Source organism: Lampetra planeri, chromosome 12 (genome assembly GCF_965212315.1).
Source record: "Lampetra planeri chromosome 12, kcLamPlan1.2.h2, whole genome shotgun sequence".
NCBI lineage: Eukaryota > Metazoa > Chordata > Hyperoartia > Petromyzontiformes > Petromyzontidae > Lampetra > Lampetra planeri.
The window spans coordinates 15,145,876-15,162,411 of NC_136118.1; the positions used below are offsets into that span (position 1 = coordinate 15,145,876).

Below are 16,536 nucleotides of genomic sequence, written 5' to 3' on the forward strand. Positions count from 1 at the left end.
TCACGCCTCTCCTCGCAATCTCGCGAGATTTCCCATCCACGCGAGATCTCATCCCCCCTGCCCGCGAGATCTCCCTTCTCGCGAGATCTGTCCCCCGCGAGCCCCGCCCCTGCCTCCCATGACCCCCGACCCCTGACCTCTCGTGCACTGTCATGGCGGCTCGCTAGCGGTGCGCACGTGCGGATTGGAGAGCGGAGCGAGGAGCCAGCGGCGACTTTCCTCCACGCGGAGACCCTCTCCAGTCGTCGCGACTCCACACAGACACCCTCCCCGCTCGAGTCGGTGAGACGCCAAAGCTCTACACACAGAGACGCGACTCGGAGAGACTCTACCCCGAGACCCCGCTCGAGTCGGTGAGACGCGCACTCAACCATAGACTGAGTAAGGAGGGGTGGAGTGTGAGTGAGTGAAAGGTGGAGTGAGAGGTGGAGTGTGAGTGAGTGAGAGGTGGAGTGTAAGTGAGAGGAGGTGGAGTGCGAGTGAGGTAGGATAGGTGGAGTGAGTGAGGGGGTGTGGAGTGTGAGTGAGTGAGGTAGGAGAGGTACATCACTCACCTTCCACTGTATGTATGTTGAACTTACTCTGCACCGTATGGAGCCAACCGTGCTAATCGAGGGTGGTGTCTGCAGCGCTGAGCCGGCGCCATGGGGAAGGCCAAGCCCAAGCGGAACTTGGCAGACAAGGTCCGGCGCACGAAGAAGACGGTCGACGTGCGAGCCAACCCGTTCGAGGTGAAGATCAACCGGCAGAAGTTCTCCGTCATTGGGCGCAAGCCGAAGCACGACCGCGGCCTCCCCGGCGTGTCCCGCTCCAAATCCATAAAGAAGGTAAGGCATGTGTGGAACACGGAGAGAGTGGCCGGCTCGCCGCTCTCATTGCTTGGAAATGCGAGGGTCCATCTCTCACAGGGGCGGCGGGTTGGCACGGTGGTACGGTGGTAACACTCGCGCCTCAGCAAGATTCAAGCGCCCTTCCACGTGGAGTTTGTTTTCCTCTTTGTTTGCTCCGGGTTCTCTGGTTTCCTCCCGTGGCTAATTTAACCAACAACATCCCAATACTGAAACATTACCCGCAAGTCACTCAAGTGAGATTATACAGAGTTGCGAATAATAAGACCACGAACGAGAGGGGTGTCGCGTTTGCTTAAATCGTAAACGACGGTTCGTGCCGGCGTGATGGGGCGCCGAGAGGGTAGCGTGGGTAGTGCCCGCGGAGTTTTCACATTGCCCCTCTCGTGCAGCGCATGGGGACGCTGCTGCAGGAGCACAAGCAGAAGAACAAGAGCAACGTGTTCGTGGACCGGCGCATAGGAGAGAATGACGCGTCCATCAGCCTCGAGGACAAGATGTTGCAGCGCTTCGCCAAGGAGCGGCAGGTGTGACGCACACACTGCCCGGTGTGTGTTTGTGCGCGTGTGGGGAGCGGTGGTGTAGCGGTTAGCGCGCTGCACTACGAACCCGGTGACCCGAGTTTCGATTCCCGCTCATGGGCAACATCAGTGACAATATTCTGAACTGGTACCAGGTGCAGTGTGTAAACATCACCACTGGGAAGACAAAGGCGGTCAGGCGTGGTGCTGGCCATCCACCCCCTCGTGTACCGTTCTGGACTTCATAGCTGCTACTCGCTAACAGCACTTGCCCCAACAGTCTGTTAAGGCTATACAGGGATCTTTGTTTTTTTTGTATATAGTGTGTGTGTGTCTATTGCCTATGTGTGTCTAGTGCATGTGCTTAGTATTTATGTCTAGTGTATGTTTCTGTGTGTATGTCTACTGTGTCTGTGTCGTCGATGTGGGAGACCTGTGCCGTGTAGAGACCCCCACAGTACAGCCGGGGGAAGTCCAAAGCTGTGAACGAGCCATCTGTCGGTGTTAGTGAGGTGCGAGACGTGAGCGTGTGAGCCGTGCGTTCCCTCCACAGCGCCAGCACACACGAGAGAACGTGTTTGCGCTGCACGAGGCGGATGATGAGGAGCAGCTCACGCACTACGGGCAGTCTCTGGCGGACGTGCAGGCGCTCGGGGACGCCCCCGACAGCGACAGCGACACGGGCGACCGCGGCCTCCTGTCAGGTCCGGCACGGCACCACACTCGGTTATTACGCACCCCTCAACACACACCGCAACACACACCGCAACACACACCTGGCTGTGTTGGTGCCTGTGTTCTTACCGTGTGTCGACATGGCTGTGTTGGCGTCGTTGTGGCTGCACAGCGGAGTTCACGGAGGCGCACTTTGGCGGCGGAGGGGGCCTGCTGCGGAGGAAGAAGGCTGCTGCTGCTCCGGTGGGGGAGGGCGAGGACGGTGGGGGCGGGGCGGCTGCCGAGGTGCCGCACCGCTCCCGCAAGGAGCTCATCGAGGAGCTCATCACCAAGTCCAAGAAGGAGAAGGTGGAGCTCGCTCGCCCACCCGCCGTGTCTCGTTTACACACATGCTTGGCCAATGCGATGAGCTATCATACGTGGCCAGGTCACTTCTGAGAAAGAGCTCAGAGCTCAGTTTGTTTTACCTGGTTCCTAATATAGTTTCTCTATTCAACTGTATTTAACGAAGTAATGATTAAGCAGTGGCTTGACTACCCAGTGATTTCACTAGGCAGTAACTTTACGAGGCAGTGGCCTGACTCGGCAGTAATATGGTAAAAGCCACTTTCACTTTGGCAAGGAAGCCGTGTGCTCTGCTGGAGCGTGGTAGGCGTGGTTGTTTATGCTGCTCAGTAGAAGCACGAGTGTACATGGAGGAGTGTGCTCTACGTGTTCCAGCGTCACACCCATTACCGTCCTCGAGGGAAAGAACGGTGATCTGATCTCCGACCCCCAGCAACAGGTTTGTAGGTTGGCTGAGCATTTCTGTGAGGTCCGAGGGGGAGGGGAGCCCTCAGCTCAAATAACACGATGGAGTAAAGGGAGGTTGACCCTGCTGGGGCTTTGATTAGGATCCACTTGGTGCAAGTGGCAGAATTTGGGGTGTGGATGTTGGGTTTGTGCATACGTGCTTGCGTGTGCGTGCAAGTATATGCGCATTCACGTGTGTGTGCATGCATGTGTGTGTGTGTGCACGCATGTGTGTGTGTGCACGCATGTGTGTGTGTGTACGCGTGTGTGTGTGTGTACGTGTGTCCACAGTTTGAGAGACAGAACGCCCGGGAGCAGACGCTGGAGCTCACCGAGAAGCTCGATGCCGATTGGAAGCTGATCCAGTCGCTGCTGCCGCACAAATCGCCCAAGGCCCTGCGTGCCGAGGCTGAGGACGACGCACCGCGGGTGAGCGGTAGGCGGAGCCGGGGGACTTGTGCAGGCGATCGCTCCTTCCCACCTCTCGCACCTCACCCTCAACAACTCCCTCTCGAATCACCCACCGTGGGATAACTCTCATGGTGAAACAGCCCACAGTCCCGTTGATGTTCTACACCGGTAATGGCTGTTAAGCGTAGGAGTGCGCACCGGAGGATTTTGTTGTGGGGGAGGTTTCAATAATTAAATCGCAGAGACTGTCACACTCTTGTCGAGGGCTATGTTAGGCCGGGTCCCTGCCTTGTGATGCGACTCTTGAGTGCCTTCCCGCTGCTGCTACCCCCCCCCCCCCCCCATGTACAGATGGAGGCCTACGATGTGGCGGTGCGGGAGCTTGCCTTTGAGATAAAGGCGCAACCGAGCGAGCGCCTCAAGACGGCGGAGGAGATGGCGCGCGAGGAGGCCCAGCGACTGCAGCACCTAGAGGTGGCGCAACCCTGGCTCACGGCTCGACACTTGTGACTCGCCACTCAGGCCTCACCACTCAGCACTCACCGCTCAGCACTCACGGCTCACTGATCACCACTGACGGCTCACCACGGCTCACTGCTGATGGCTGACGACTCACGGCTTACCGCTCACGAATCACCGCTCACGGCTCACCTGCCCTATCCGCTGCTGGCTGCGTGCAGGCGGCGAGGCTGCGGAGGATGCGCGGGGCCTTTGAGGAGAAGGCGCAGAGCGAGAGGCCCAAGCACCTGTCGGCCGACGACCTCCACGACGGCTTCGATGTGGACGACGAGCCCGCGGCACCGGCACTCGCCTACGAGGTGCAGGCCCGCACGGGGCCCACCGGGGATCAAGGGCCACCCCCACCCTCTCACAGCACAGGGCCCGCTGGGGGTCACGGGTCAGGGCCCACCCTCTCACAGCACGGGACCCACTAGGGGTAGCTCAGCCTCGTAGCATCGCCGTGCGATTGACGATGTGCGGCTCGTTCCTTCGTTCCCCGGGGAGGTGAACGAGACGTCCCGCTGGGTGGGTGGCCGTGCATGCTCTGTGGGCGCCATGTCACCTCGGGGCAATGCTTAGAAGTAGTTGCCTGTTAATATGACGGTCTTCATTGCCTGAGCTGCTTAACAGTCGTTGTTTAGTGATTGGTATGCAGAAATAAACTTGAGTGGCTGAAAACCCCCGCGTGTATACGAGGCAATCGCACTGAGCGCTCCACACGGATAGATTCAATGATTGCATTGATTTACGTCGTTACCCGGTTGCATCCCAACCATGGCCTGCAACTCCAGCCCCGGCATGCCGGGCACCAGGCAAGGCGTCGTGTTCTCCTAGGGGACAATGAAGATGATAGCGATGATGATGATGATGGTGCTGATGATAGCGATGGTGCTGATGATGGTGCTGATGATGGTGCTGAGTGCTCCGGGTTTGGTCGTTGCGGTGTAGGACGGCAAGCTGAAGACGGTGACCTGGGCCGACGAGGCGACCGCAGCCCACGGGGACAGCGATGAGGAAGACGACCCCGGTGAAGAACAGGGAGAGGAGGATGAAGAGGAGGAGGATGATGATGCTGATGATGATAGCGATGGTGATGATGACCACTCGGATCTGGAGTCGGATGAACAGGCTGGCTCTGAGGAAGACGACAAGGAGGAAGAGGAGGAGGAAATGGATGGTTTTGTGCTTAAGTTGGCTTTGAGTGTGGATGGGGAGGAGGAGGATGGGGAGGAGGAGGATGGGGAGGACGAGGATGGGGAGCCAGGTGGCCCGATTGGGGATGGGAGGCGGACGCAGGCCGTGCAGCAGCAGGCGGCGCCGTTGCTGCACGAGCGGAGGCAGGCGATGGAGGCGGCGAGCAGGGAGATGCCGTTCACCTTCCCGGGTGAGTTCCCCGGCACGCGACGGCATGGCCGCTGCGCGTCGCCGGCCATGCGATTGCGTCGTTGCTACCCGCGAGCCGATCGCTCGATGTTCACTGCGACCCGCGTCCCCCCCCCCCCAGTCCCCACGAGTGCGCAGGAGCTGCGGACGCTACTGGACGGGTACCGGCCCGAGCAGCGTGCGACCGTGCTGGCGCGTGTCCAGGCCTGCACTCACCCCAGCCTGGCTGAGGGCAACAAAGCCAAGCTGGGCGTGAGTCTGCTTCCTCCACACCATCTCCCCCCCCCCCACCCATCCTCTCCATCTTTGTCTCTCTACCACCATCTCGCCTCCCGATGTCCAGCCGAGTGTTATAGTTGGTGAGCGCCGCGTGCAACTCGTTATCGAGAGGTCGTAAGTTCACATCTCTGTTAGGGTCACCTCAACCCTTGTCATCACCGTCGTTCTTGCTATTCTCATCGTTATTGTTACCTTTGTTATGGTCACCACCACCATTGTGGTGAAGTGGTACGGAGGCTCGGCACCACACCTCGGTAGAGGGCAGAGCAAGTCACGCGCACATACGCATGACAAACACCAGAATGGTCCCCACATCACAAACATACAGACAAAGATTAAACAAAGATCCCCGTATAGCCTTTAACAAACTGATGAGGCAAGTGCTCTTAGTGAGCAGCACCTATTAAGGCCGGCACGGCACACAATGGGGTGGTTGGGCAGCACCACACCCTGCCGCCTTTATCTCTCTCGTGCTGATGTTTACACAGCACACCAGGTGCTCGTTTGAAGCCGAGTGTGTGCCGCGTGTGAGCCGGCTCGGTCTGTGTGAGCAAGGCAAGGGTGCCGATGTCATCACGCACGCCTCTCACTCCCCCCGGCCCTCCCCCGACTAATGGTTGCCCACGAAGTAAAATTTTCCCGGTGAATTTGCAGAATTTCCAGCTCACACCGGAATTAATTCTGCAAAAGTGTTAAATTCCTTCAAGGTTAGAATAAATGACGACTCACGCGTTGCTCAAATTGAACAAGGTTGTTGTAAGAGCTTGGGAAAAGAGACGATTAGGAGGGAATTCCAAAGTTGAGCTGTGCTGGTGTGTGTGTGTGTGGACTGCGTGTGTGTGCAGGTGCTGTGTGGGTTTGTGCTCGAGTATGTGGGCGAGCTGGCGCGGCGCTGCCCTCCCGATCTGCCCACCGTGGACCTCCTCATCAGGTGCCCTGAGGCTCTCCCAGCCGCACCGCACGTGCCCCGCGGGGGGCCGCCCTGTCCGCTACAGGCCTCCAGTTGGGCACTGGCCCACAGGCCCAAAATATCAAATAGCCAGTAACAAACAACACTGTTTCAGATGTAGTGGATGACAGTGAACACGGTTCTTGACTGGAGCAAGGGTGTGATTGTTGGTGTTGTACGAGCTTGGGTAAAAGAGACGATGGAGGGCAATCCCCGTGGTGTGTCCTTGTCATTCAGCCTGTTCTACATGGGGTTCCTCTGGGTTCTCTGGATTCCTCCCTTAGCTAAAACAAATGCAGTGTAACTCGTATTGACCAAACATCCCAATGCTGTAACATTACCGAGAAGTTACTCTCTTGGCATGACAGCAACATCGCCCCCTCCTGCAAAAACGTGGCAGGACCCTCCTGAGGCTCGGCGAGGCTTTCCTGGGTAGACAAGCAAAGTTGAGTTAAAGTTGTTTACAAATGAAATGGACGTGGCACAGGGTCCACAGTGGGCAGTGTCTTTGAAAGTGAGGGGCTTGTAGATGCAGTTTGTTACACCCCGGTATGGATGTTCGTGTGCTGCGCCGAGTTGCTTGCGCTGTGCCACAGGGTGCAGGCTGTGACTGCTTCATGCTGCAGGGGTTTAGAGAGCGACAACAGCCAGCTGCCCTAGCAGCAACAGCTGCCACTGCCCTCTTTCCTCCGTTGCTCCTCCGTAGAGCATCGTGCACTGGCAGGCGGTGGCAGTGTAGTGAGGGCACTGCTCAGCGAGGCCGTGTGGATGAGGCAGTCGGCAACGGCTGTGACTCCCCCCCCCCCCCCCCCCCTGTGCTCTGTATGCCTTCCAACAGGAAGTGATGTCGCTTTATTATCACCCAATGCTTCCCTAGCCCCCGGTGACGACCGGGTCACACGGGTGACGTTGGGGATGAGGATCGCTGCGCGTCGCTCTGTAAAGGTCTCTCTGCGCCCGCCTGCCGGGAGCTGTGCGGAGCGGAGCTCGGTTGTGTTGACGGGGGCGTGTCGGTGGTGTGCCGTGTCGGTGGTGTGCCGTGTCGGTGGTGTGCCGTGTGAGCTCAGACCGCTGTACGACCTGGCTCGGCTGTGCCCGCGACAGGCGGGCATCGACTTCCAGGCCGTCCTCGCCGCCGGCCAGAGCGAGCTCAGCCAGCACGGCCGCCCCCCCTCGCTGGACCAGGTGAGCGCGGGGGGGGGGGGGGGTCACGTGTGCGACTGTCACAGAGCGTGACGATCGCACGGCGTCGTGACGACGAGCGGCTTGTCTCAAATCGCGTAGGACAGGCGTGCTGCTGCATTCCTGTACTCGATAACATTGGATGTCAAGCAGTCACATGGATTCATAATGCAGCACACACTGATTCATTCACTCCAGTCACTCACAGTCACCTCCCTACCACCCCATCAATTTTACTCCTTTCTTGAACTTTACTCACCGATTCCTCCTTACACGTTGAGTACTCGGTCCCCCAGACTCACTGTTTCTTCTCATTCACCACTCCGTGTTCAACCCCCACGCTGCAGGTCACAACAACACACTCACTCGTCCACTCGCCCACTCACCCACTCACCCGCCCACTCACTCGTCCACTCGCCCACTCACCCGCCCACTCACTCGTCCACTCGCCCACTCACCCACCCACTCGCCACATTGCAGGTCACAATGCTTCTCTTTCTGCTTCTTCCCTCGCACCGCCCCACCTTGGAATTCCCTCCCACCGTCTCTTTTAAAAATATCCTTTGCTCAAATAAAAAAACCTATTCAATCTTATCTATTACGACTTTATTGGTGCTGTTAATTGCTGGCCATTTGACATTTTGGGCCACTAGGCCTGTGCTCGGCAACAATTCTACATATTCACCGATTACTCTTTGTGCCGCGTGTGCACCGCGTGTGCTTGCGGTTGTGCTCACGTTTGTGCTGCGTGCGTTCCAGCTCGTCTACCTCAAGCTCGTGTCACTCATCTTCCCCACGTCCGACTTCCGGCACCCCGTGGTCACCCCTGCCACCGTCTACTTGAGCCAGATCCTTTCCCAGGTGGGCGATTTGCTCGCGCGCACTCCTTACAGGGGACGTGGCTGTGTGGTTGTCTCTGTGTGGACGGGACGTGGTTGTCTCTGTGTGGTTGTCTCTGTGTGGACGGGACGTGGCCGTGTGGTTGTCTCTGTGTGGACGGGACGTGGCCGTGTGGTTGTCCCCCAGTGTGCCGTGAGCAGTCTCCGTGCGGTGGGTGTCAGCCTCTTCGCGTGTCACCTCCTGCTGGAGTTTGTGCGGCTGTCCCAGCGCTTTGTGCCCGAGCTGCTTGTACACCTGCACGGGCTGCTGGTCCTGGCGCTGCCACCGCACGCGGCACCAGGTAACCATCGTGTCTCACCCTGTCACGCCGTGCCACGCCATCTCTGCCCGTCTCCCTCTGCGGTTGGCGCGGTCAGACAACGGCAAACGATGCTCGTTTTTTGGCTGATTGGCCATTCTTTATTTCCAAAAGATCTGTTGTTTTAAGAGGCAGCTGCTTCAAAATGAGAACATTTGTAGTAATTCAGGAATCTCACGATTGCGTGGCCATCCGATCCCTGTGCCAACCACTCTCCCCATTCACGAGCCACATTAAGAGCCATGAGCCTGCTGCTGCTGCTGTGTCTGTGCTGTGTCTTGCGAGTTGTGTGGTGCACGCCGTTTTATCTGTGTATGCACCGTGTGTCGCTAGTGCGTGTGCACGGCAGGCGAGCGCGTGGCGTACATGTGTACCGCGTGTCACCATATCTCTGTGCCGTGTCCCGCGTGCTCCTTGCGGTGCGCGGCAGGCGTGCGCGCGGTTCCTCCGTTCCGTGCCGGCGTGCGCGGGAGGGGGCTGCTGGTGGTGCGTGACGCCGCCTCCTTGGCCTCATGGAGCCAGGCGCCGCTCTCGCTCAGCGCCGTCATCCAGCTGCAGCGCGAAGACGGCGCTACCGCCGCCACCGCCGCTCCTGCCAACACCACCACCGTCGCCACCGACACCGCTCCCGAGGCCGCCACCGCAGCAGTCGCTGCGGTGGCAACCGCAGCGACAGCCACGCACGACCACTTCCGGTGAGCATGCGACACGTGTGCCACCACACACGCCACCACCTGTAGCGCCAGCGTCACTCACCCGGCCACGCGTCACTCGCCCACATGCCACTCTCCCGCGCGTCACTCGCCTGTGCCGCCCCCGTGGGATGCAGGATCTCTGCAGTGGGGCTGTGCCTGGAGCTGGTGCAGGAGTGCGTGCGTGCGTATGCGCAGTTGCCCTCGCGCACGCCGGCCTTCCAGCCGCTCCGCGAGCTCCTGGGAACGCACCTCGACCTGAGCAACTACCCTCCCAGCTTCCAGGTGAGGGGCCGCCACACACGCACACACACACGGACGCACACACGCACCCCCACACACGCCCACACACGAACGCACACGGACGCACACACGCACCCACACGGACGTACACACGGACGTACACACGGACGTACACGCGTGTCCACATGCACGCTCCCGTGTAGGCGCCCATCCAGTTTTATTATTATTGCTAATGTAGGGCCCCACCGAAAAAGCTGGATATCCCCAGAACCAACCCCCCCCCCACTTTGAGAAGTTGCGGGGAAAGTGCCCCTGGCCTCACGTGCAGCCCATGCGGTGTGCGACCATTCCACCAGCACTGAGCCACTCAGTGCGCACGGATGGCTCCTGCGACGCAGACGCGAAGGGCCGTGTTTTCAGTGGCGGCTCGGCTCTGGCCCAACTTCTAACACTCCTGCTCAGCTCACGCTTGAGCCACTCGGTAGCTTCCAATGACACCCGAATGGCTCACCCGCGGCCTGGCTCAGGCTCGGCTCTTGAGAATCCTGAGCATGGCCGGGACCGTGCTCAGAGCCGGTTCAGATTCAGCGCATGGCTCTGAGCCACGGCTCACTTTAGCTAGAGCCACGTCTAAGCCGTGACTAGAATCCGGGCCTCGGTGCTGTTTGGAGCCGCCCCGTGAATGCACCAGCGATTGGCTTTGACACCGATGGGCTGCTGGTCGCTATGCCCACGTCTTAGCCGGTTTACGATTCTATTTAACGGGGCGACAAGTCGGGAGGCAAGGATGGCCTCTTGTGCGAGAGTGACGTGGTTTCCACTCGAATGCCGTTGAGTTGGACCACGTGAAGCGGCCCAAGTGGCCTGCCTTGGCGACGACGTTTGTGTGCCGCGTGGAAACCACGCGTCGTCTCGTCCGACCCTCCAGGCCATGGTGGAGGAGATCAAGGCGGACCTGGACGCTCCGCAAATGCTCACCCTGCTCAAGTTTGAGAAGAGCCGGCCGCAGCCCCTCAAGATGTTCCAGCCCAAAGTGGAGCAAGTGTAAGTCCCTTTCGCAGGGTCTACGTCAACACTCCGCCAGTCCAGAGCAGTCCTTGTAAATCTAGTAAGCGACGTGTCTTACCTCATTACTGCATTTGGTTGTGAGAATTGTTCTTTAGTTTACCGGCGAAGTCGAGACGGGAACTGGTGCGTCGAACACTCGAACTCGTGGCAGTTGAATTTGTTTGGCCGTGTCGGGTGGTTGAGGGTTACATGACAAAAATTAACTCAGATTATTACGTGACCTAACCCAGAAATATATCAATCCCCTGACGCGAGTAGGCCCATTGTGTACTGGCGTCACGGTTTAAAATCAGAAAAAATCACTGCAAATTACTAAATTGGGATTACTCACAGAAACGTCACTTCCTACTGGCTGGCCGTCGGCACCCTACAATAATAACGTGAATACCACAGTTAGTACTGAGTTATGAAAGGGTCCTCGGTTCATAAAGCACGAGACCGGAGCGCTGTGCTAGACACCGGGTGACACTTGGCTCTTTTGGTGGCCCCCGGCGAGTTGTGGAAGTTCCACATTCCTGTGGCGGCGGTAGGAGAGAGATGGATGCCGAGGGAGCTTGGGGAGCGGCCGCGTGCCGCACGCGTGCACCCGGGGGGCGGTCCGGGTGGTGCGTGAACGTGCACGTGGTGGCGTCCGGCGTTTGTGGCGCAGGCTGGAGTTTGGCAGGAAGAAGGCGGGGAGCAGGCCCGAGAAGGACCGCAAGCGCCTCGTGGCGCAGCACAAGAAGGAGTGGAAGGGCGCCGTGCGCGAAATCCGCAGGGACACGCAGTTCTTGGCGCGAGAGCAGCTGAAGGAGCAGATGGACAGGTGCGCGCTCCTGCTCCCTCACCCTCTCGTCGTCACGCTCGCGCGGGTGTTTGTGTGTACACGTGTGTGTGCGTGGACACCTGCCTTTTGTTGTGTGCGCTTGTGTGGTCACGTGTGTGTACACGTGTGTGTACACGTGTGTGTACACGTGTGTGTGTGTGTGGTGGACACGTGTGTGTGTGTGTGTGGACACGTGTGTGTGTGGACACGTGTGTGTGTGTGGACACGTGTGTGTGGACACGTGTGTGTGTGTGTGTGTGGACGTGTGTGTGTGTGTGGACACGTGTGTGTGTGTGGACACGTGTGTGTGTGTACACGTGTGTGTGTGGACCCTGTGTGTGTGTGTGTGGACACGTGTGTGTGTGTGTGGACACGTGTGTGTGTGTGTGGACACGTGTGTGTGTATGTGTGGACACGTGTGTGTGGACACGTGTGTGTGTGTGTGTGTGGACGCGTGTGCTTGTGTGTGTGTGTGTGTGGACACGTGTGTGTGTGTGGACACGTGTGTGTGTGTGTGTGGACACGTGTGTGTGTGTGTGTGGACACGTGTGTGTGTGTTTACACGTGTGTGTGTGTGGACACGTGTGTGTGTGTGTGTGGACACGTGTGTGTGTGTGGACACTGTGTGTATGTTTACACGTGTGTGTGGGTGGACACTGTGTGTATGTTTACACGTGTGTGTGGGTGGACACGTGTGTGTGTGGACACGTGTGTGTATGGCCAGGCGTGGTGTTGGCCACCCACCCCCATGTGTGCAGTGCCAGCCTTTATAGGTGCTCGCTAACAGCACTTCCCCCAAAAGTCTGCTAAGGCTGTACAGGAGACCTTTGTGTATATGAATGTTGAACTTTTTTCGCACCATATGTAGCCAACCGTGCTAATCGGTGCAGGAGCTGATGGGTTTTTTCGCCTCCTTTTGCCTCTCGCATCACGAGACAAACACATTTTAACTGCTCTGGGTGTCGCTTCACAGAGACTCGGAGCGCAAGCGCAAGGTGAAGGAGCTGCACCACCTGCTGGCCACGCAGGAGGGCGAGTGGAAAGCGCTCAAGCGCAAGAAGATGAAGGCCTGAGGGGGAGGCGGCGTTGTCTCACTCGCACCACGACCTTGCGCCCCGTCTCCGACTTGTTATGAAGCTTTCACTTTTGGTTTCCCCCGGTGACCAATATTTTGTGAATGCGCATGTGTACAGGTATACGTCGTGTATTTGTAATGTCTTATTTACCAAAATAAAGGACCTTGTTCCAAAGTGGTAATGTATTGCACCCTCGCTTTGTGGGGCAGTGGGGCGGGCGTCCAGGTGTGCACGAGGAGGAGGTTCCACGGAGCAAGCCCCGTCTGCCCCGTGCAAAGGACAAAGCTCGCCTCAACACCAGGGGTCTTGGGTGTACGGGGAGGTGGCTCTGCTGCACGTGGCCTGTAGTCAGCAGTGAGGAGTGGTGGATCATCACACAGACATTTTGAAACGCCCTCGCAGTGGGCATCGAGGGGGTTCGCCAGAAGGCGGTACAGCTCAAACGTGGCCTCTCCCTGTCCCCTCTGTGGGATAGTGTCCCCCCTCACATGCGCGGGTTTTCTCCAGGTGCTCTGGATGGTTCCTCTGACATGTAAACAATCGTTTGGCCAATATCGCCTTCGTGTCAAAGGGACCGCAGAGCTTGGGCAATTGTTGGCCCCCGCTCAGCGCGTGGCTGCCGTGCTACTTGTCACGTGGCTTTGTGAACTCTTCTGCCTGGACCTTGGCGTGGGTTTGTTTCGGATGCTTTTTCCTCCGTGCAAAATGAGGAATTTGCCAAACAGCTCAATGCAGGCAAGAGAATGAGTTTGAGACTCTTAGGCTTTCCTAATGAACGCTCGGCATCGCTGTGGTGGTGCGAGCGTGGAACTGACGTGTGGGTGCGTTCGCGCGCAGACACACGGCGGTGAGGACACATTGCGATCTCGTTCCAGTTTATTCTCGCGTAGCTGGCGAACAACTTGAGCGCAGCGTGTAGCACGTGACCAGCCAGAGACACAAAATCCGGGGAGCGCCACTGCCTCGCGCAGCCAGCGGGGTTATCGCGCTGCCCCGGGGGGGGGGGGGGGGAGATGCTGTGATGCCGATGGCGTCACGCTCCGTGTGACAAACGCGTGGGACAAGCTGATGGGAGTGGCATGGTGATGGGTGATGGGTGTGGTGGTGTGTGCAACACTTTGTGGTGTCAGAGTGACGAGTGTGCAACGGTCAAGTGATGTGTGTGAAACACGAGCGTATGTCTAAGAGTGGCACAAGGCACGCTGGTGGGTGTGACAGGGCGCTGTTTGGTGCTGTGTGTGTGTCACACGGTGATCTGTCGAGGCGTGTGGAGCGGCGAGCCGGAGACTCGGTGAGGCTGGGTGCTCCAGGCGATGGGAGGGGGTGGTGGCGAGGAGGAGGAGGTGGTGGCGAGGAGGAGAAGGAGGGAGGCTCGGCTGAGTCGTCCTGTCTTGGCATCTGCCGCGCGGGGAACAACAACAACATCATCGCAGCGTCACTCAGCAGCGGGGCAGCGTCTGCGCTCTCGCTCCGTCGCGGCCTGAGCTGCCACGGGGGGGGGGGGGAGCCCCCCGTGTTGTGTTGGGGGGGCGCCCTCCCCCCGGTCCCCCCCCCCACAGCGCCTCTCGCCCAACACTTCTCTGCGCAAACCTGCTGGGCTCAGCGGTGGCCAGGATCAGGCAGTCCAACAAATCATGATAATTCAGAGTCAGCCAGTAGGGGGCGATGTCGCTACGCGTGAACCCAACTGGGGAATGGTGGAGTTTTCATGCGAAGCAAGACGCGCTGCGGCCCACTGGCGCCAGCGATCTGAACGGTCCCCCCGCGGCGTTGACCAGGGCGGCCGTCCGCCTCGAACCGTGAATCTGCAATGCAAGCGGTGGCCGCGCTCCGTGTTCTCCCCTCGCACGCGCGCACTCCACTTCCATCCCCAATAGAGCACCGCGTGGATGCCTGGTGGTGCAGTGTGTTAAACATCAGCGCTGGGGAGACAAAGGCGGCGAGCGGGCGTGGTGCTGCTGAGTTTAGCCCCTCGTGAGCCCTGCCGATCCCTCAGCCCTCAGCCGCTGCTGCTGCTTCTCGCTGCTGCTGCCACCCGAGTTCCATTCCCGCTCACGGCCAACATCAGTGACGATTATGTGAACCGGTACTGGGCCTGCTCTAGGTAGACTCAGCCTCAAACGAGTGACCGGAGCGCGGTGTGTAGTAAACATCGCCACTGGAGAGACAAAGGCGGCGAGCGGGCGTGGTGTGCGCCACCCACCGTGCCGGCTCCTTCACCCTGCTGCTACAGGCGACACGGGGCTACTCTTTGGTGCTTTCGGTAAAGTCACGGATGCAGAAATAGCATTAAAATACATCACAAGTAGCATTACTTGTACACACGTGACTTTACCGAAAGCACCAACGAGTATAGTAATGTCTGCAGTCACGTAGGCTTCAATTCGAGATTGACGCGGGGGATCTTTGTTGTTGTGGCGACTATTGATGCCGGCACGGCCACGCGAGGTGTGGTGGCGAGCACCACGCCCGGCCGCCTTTGTCTCCCCAGCGCTGTGTGTCTCTCTGCCCTTGCCCCGGCAGCGTGCGCGACGCGGTGCGCTCTACCTGGGCTCAGGCCACGCCGCCCTTGAGGCGCTTCTCCTCGGCGTCCAGCAGGTGCCGGTAGGTGGCCAGCTCGGCGTCCAGCTGCAGCTTGATGTTGAGCAGCTCCTGGTAGGCGCGCAGGTGCTGGGCCATGTCGGCCTTGAGGCCGCGCAGCTGCGCCTCGAGCAGCGCCGCGGCGTCCCGCATCTCGGCGAGGCGGGCCGCGTGCTCGGCCCCCATCTCCCGCAGCTGCGCCTCCAGCGCCTCGCCGCGGCTGCGCAAGGCGTCGATCTCGCCCTGGAGGCTCTGCGCCTGGCGCCGGAACTCGGAGATCTCCTCCTTGGTGGCGCGCATCTGCTCGTCGCGCTTGGCCGCCTGCTGCTGCAGGGCGTCGAACTTGTTCTTGTACCAGCCCGCGGCGTCCGCCACGTTCTGCGTGGCCACCGACTCGTACTGCGCTCGGATGTCGCGCAGCGCGGCCGCCAGGTCGGGGCGGTTCGCCTCCAGCTCCACGGACACGTTCGCCTCCTGGATCTGCACCAGCAGCTCGGCCACCTCCTCGTCGTGCAGCTTCTTGAGGAACTCGATCTCGGCCGTGAGCTGCTCCGCCTGGCGCTCCAGGTCCACCTTCTGCAGCGTGGCGTCGTCCACGTCCTTGCGGAACTCCTTGAGCGTGCCGAGCGCCTGGTCGCGCAGGGCGCGCTCCTGCTCGAGTCGCGACGCCCAGTAGTCGAGGTCCTCCTGCAGGTTCCCCTTGGCGATGTCGGCCGCGCCCTTGACGTGCGCGCACCGCGCGATGCGCTCCTTCACCTCGCCGAAGGGCGCCGCGAACTCCGCCCACAGGCTGCTGGGGCCCGCCGACTTGTGCCGCAGCTTGGCCAGCTCGGCCTTGAGCTCGCTGTTGCGCTCGCCCAGCAGGCGCACCTTGTCGATGTAGCCCGCGAAGCGGCTGTTGAGCACCTGCAGCTCCTCCTTCTCGTCCTGCACCACCTGCGACGTCTCGGACACCGCCAGCACCGCCTGGCCCGCGCCACGGTGGCCGGGACCTGGCGCCGAGGCCCACGACTGCGAGCGGCCCGCGGCGCCGCTCACGGTCGCGCTCCTGTGGCCGACGGCGATGGAGCTGCTCCTCATGGTGATGATGCTGATGCTGCTACTGATGCTGCTGCTGATGCTGCTGCTGCTGCTACCGATGCTGCTGCTTGTTCTACTGCTACTGATGCGGCTGCTGCTGTCGGGGAGCGTCTTGCCGCGGCCTCCTATTTGAGGGGAGCGTAGAATGTAATTTTGCGAGGGAATGTTGCGACTCCACGGGGAATCTGTCGCCTGCCGCGCCGGGAGGGAGCGGACGGGGGCCACGCGTCTCGGAGCGCCGCGTGCCGGGGGG

General features: G+C 59.8%; 1 protein-coding gene and 1 pseudogene across 3 annotated transcripts; one reads left to right on the forward strand and one right to left on the reverse strand.

Annotated features, from left to right (window-relative positions):
* The first annotated feature begins 130 nt into the window (after positions 1–130).
* On the forward strand, positions 131–12,800 carry NOP14 (NOP14 nucleolar protein). 2 transcript variants are annotated; one of them, XM_078599658.1, is made up of 19 exons: positions 131–353; positions 630–827; positions 1,241–1,375; positions 1,923–2,073; positions 2,217–2,392; positions 3,128–3,265; positions 3,599–3,721; positions 3,928–4,065; positions 4,697–5,132; positions 5,253–5,383; positions 6,256–6,341; positions 7,427–7,544; positions 8,301–8,402; positions 8,568–8,721; positions 9,170–9,434; positions 9,569–9,716; positions 10,603–10,718; positions 11,392–11,547; positions 12,521–12,800. In XM_078599658.1, the coding sequence occupies exons 2-19, from the start codon at positions 645–647 to the stop codon at positions 12,618–12,620; spliced, it is 2,856 nt and encodes a 951-aa protein (XP_078455784.1). In that variant the 5' UTR covers positions 131–353; positions 630–644; the 3' UTR covers positions 12,621–12,800. The 2 variants fall into 2 exon arrangements, with proteins under 2 accessions (XP_078455784.1, XP_078455785.1); XM_078599659.1 differs by having other exon boundaries at positions 150–282.
* A 681-nt stretch (positions 12,801–13,481) lies between these two features.
* On the reverse strand, positions 13,482–16,536 carry LOC144721755 (vimentin pseudogene; annotated as a pseudogene). The gene is made up of 2 exons (XR_013585960.1): positions 15,171–16,536; positions 13,482–14,021 (listed from the first exon to the last, which is right to left on the reverse strand). The product of XR_013585960.1 is annotated as a vimentin pseudogene (transcript).

Bases quoted from the DNA above. Each gene is read 5' to 3' on its own strand.
- NOP14 (XM_078599658.1), top strand. From the start codon at position 645: ATGGGGAAGGCCAAGCCCAAGCGGAACTTGGCAGACAAGGTCCGGCGC. The intron at 828-1,240 runs GTAAGGCATGTG...CCTCTCGTGCAG, and splicing joins GCTCCAAATCCATAAAGAAG to CGCATGGGGACGCTGCTGCA. The intron at 5,384-6,255 runs GTGAGTCTGCTT...GTGTGTGTGCAG, and splicing joins GCAACAAAGCCAAGCTGGGC to GTGCTGTGTGGGTTTGTGCT.